The following is a 1,916-nucleotide window of genomic DNA, read 5'->3' as shown; positions in this document are numbered from 1 at the left end:
CAGACACCGCCCACCAGACATTACAGACCGTTATTCAAGAACGTTTTCTATAGCGCGTGATGCCTCTCCCTAGATGACGAGAGTTAGTTATTGTATACGAACGAGCTAGATTTCTCGAGATTCTCTTCTGTAAATCATGGCTCACTCAAAAATATACCTTCTATAAAAATAAAAATTAAAAAAAAAAAAAAAACCGCGACAAATTGTTATAAGAAACAAATTAATTTAGCTCTGTTCACTTTTATTGAGAGAACAGCAAAGTTAGTGAGTGAACAGTGCCCATTTTATTACATCCAATTGGCCGGTGTCAGAATTACGGGAGTTCCACTGTACTCTTACATATGCGATTTCTTTTCTTCGCAGGTCGTGTTGTAATCGTAACCACTTCTCCTTGAGTGTCCTTGGAAAACTGAGCCATGTTTGCCCCCTTTGTCCTGTTCACTTGCCTGATGTTCGTATCCGCATCCACAAGTGCCCCTAGCGCTGGCAAAATCGCGGAGTTGGGAAAAGCGATTGATCTTCGGGAAGCCAACCTCCTTGCAGATTTTCAAGAGCTCGAGAGAACCATTTTTGAGCCCTTCAAACCAGAATGCTTCATTGATGAAACCAAAAAGATTCGATCCTCACGAAAGTTCATGGAATATTATGAAAATAGCAGAGCCTTTTACTCGTCTTTGGCCACCCAATCAGAATTGGACGTGTCGTTGCAGTCCTCATATACTCTGGGTGTTTCTCTACAGGTTGCGACAAAGAGCAAAAGTTCAGAGACCAACAAAGTCAGTGGAATGTCTTTAAACGCGGTGGCAATAAACGAAAAGATCCTGGTGAGAAGAGGCTGCTTAGAAGGTGATGAAGCGAGCTTAACAGACCGATTTCTGGCAGACTTGGAAGACTTGCCGGCAAAAATTGAAGAACCCTGGGAAAAGTCTTCCTGGGAACCGTATAATAGTTTCCTGAAGACATACGGCTCCCACGTCATTACGTCCGTTACACTTGGAGCTAGTTTCAGACAAATGACATTTGCGGAGAGTTCAAAATCCTACAGTGAGAGAGATTTTGAGGTGAAAAGTTGTCTCTCTTTAGCTGGTCCCACAGCTGCTGGAGAATTGGGTTTCAAAGCTTGTGCAGACATAACTGAAAGTGAAAAATCTAAAGCAAGCCAGATCAGCACGAGTGACAAAGTGTTCGTTTTGGGTGGAAGTCTCGATACCCGTAACAAGCTTTTGGACCAAGAGACAAGGTCGGTCGAAGAAATTCAGAAACTTTTGGATGAAGCCAGCGACGAACCCTCATCCATTGAGCACACATTTGTTGCAATCTGGAACATTTTACAAAGTCGTTTCCAAACAGGATCACCCAACCACATCAGAGGTTTAAACTTGGAGTACTACTTTCTCGGCTTCTTGAACTATGGGTGCACCTACGTTGAGGGTGGAAAAGTTCAAATCCAGAAATTCGACTACTCCGCCAGTACCACTAAAACTTCCCCAGAATTTGAATGTTCCCTCGCTAAACAGGGCTGTCAAACCAACAACGATTGCCATTACAAACCCATTTGGTGCTCTTGCCATGGAAAGTCCTGTGTTCGCTACAAAACTGAGACGCACGACAATGGCTCCAAAAAGGAAACTGCCTACGCAAATTTCGATTCAAATTGGGGATGGAGCGGTTGCGGTTGGAAGGCGGCAGGGTCCTATTGTGAGTGCAAAAACGCAGATCGTAATGTGCGGAAAGTTGTATGGTCCTTGCCCAGCAGAGATTGCCCAACACATAAAGCAGCTAGCCATGGCGGCTACCGTCAGACAACAAAGGACGCAGCCCAGAAGAAACCGAACTGAGTTAGAACGAAATTAATCTTCCACTTGTCCACTTGCGGTGATAAGTAATCATTTAAATGATCCCATCTGAAGTTAAAG

General features: G+C 43.9%; 1 protein-coding gene across 1 annotated transcript; it reads left to right on the top strand.

Annotated features, from left to right (window-relative positions):
* The first annotated feature begins 245 nt into the window (after window positions 1–245).
* LOC145471893 (DELTA-thalatoxin-Avl2a-like) lies at window positions 246–1,916 on the top strand. The gene has a single exon (XM_081454889.1). The coding sequence runs from the start codon at window positions 417–419 to the stop codon at window positions 1,836–1,838; it is 1,422 nt and encodes a 473-aa protein (XP_081311015.1). The 5' UTR covers window positions 246–416; the 3' UTR covers window positions 1,839–1,916.

This window comes from Orbicella franksi, unplaced genomic scaffold, assembly GCF_964199315.1.
Source record: "Orbicella franksi unplaced genomic scaffold, jaOrbFran1.1 SCAFFOLD_110, whole genome shotgun sequence".
Lineage (NCBI taxonomy): Eukaryota > Metazoa > Cnidaria > Anthozoa > Scleractinia > Merulinidae > Orbicella > Orbicella franksi.
Note: the sequence above shows the minus strand (reverse complement) of the source record. Positions and strands in the feature narration are given on the sequence as shown.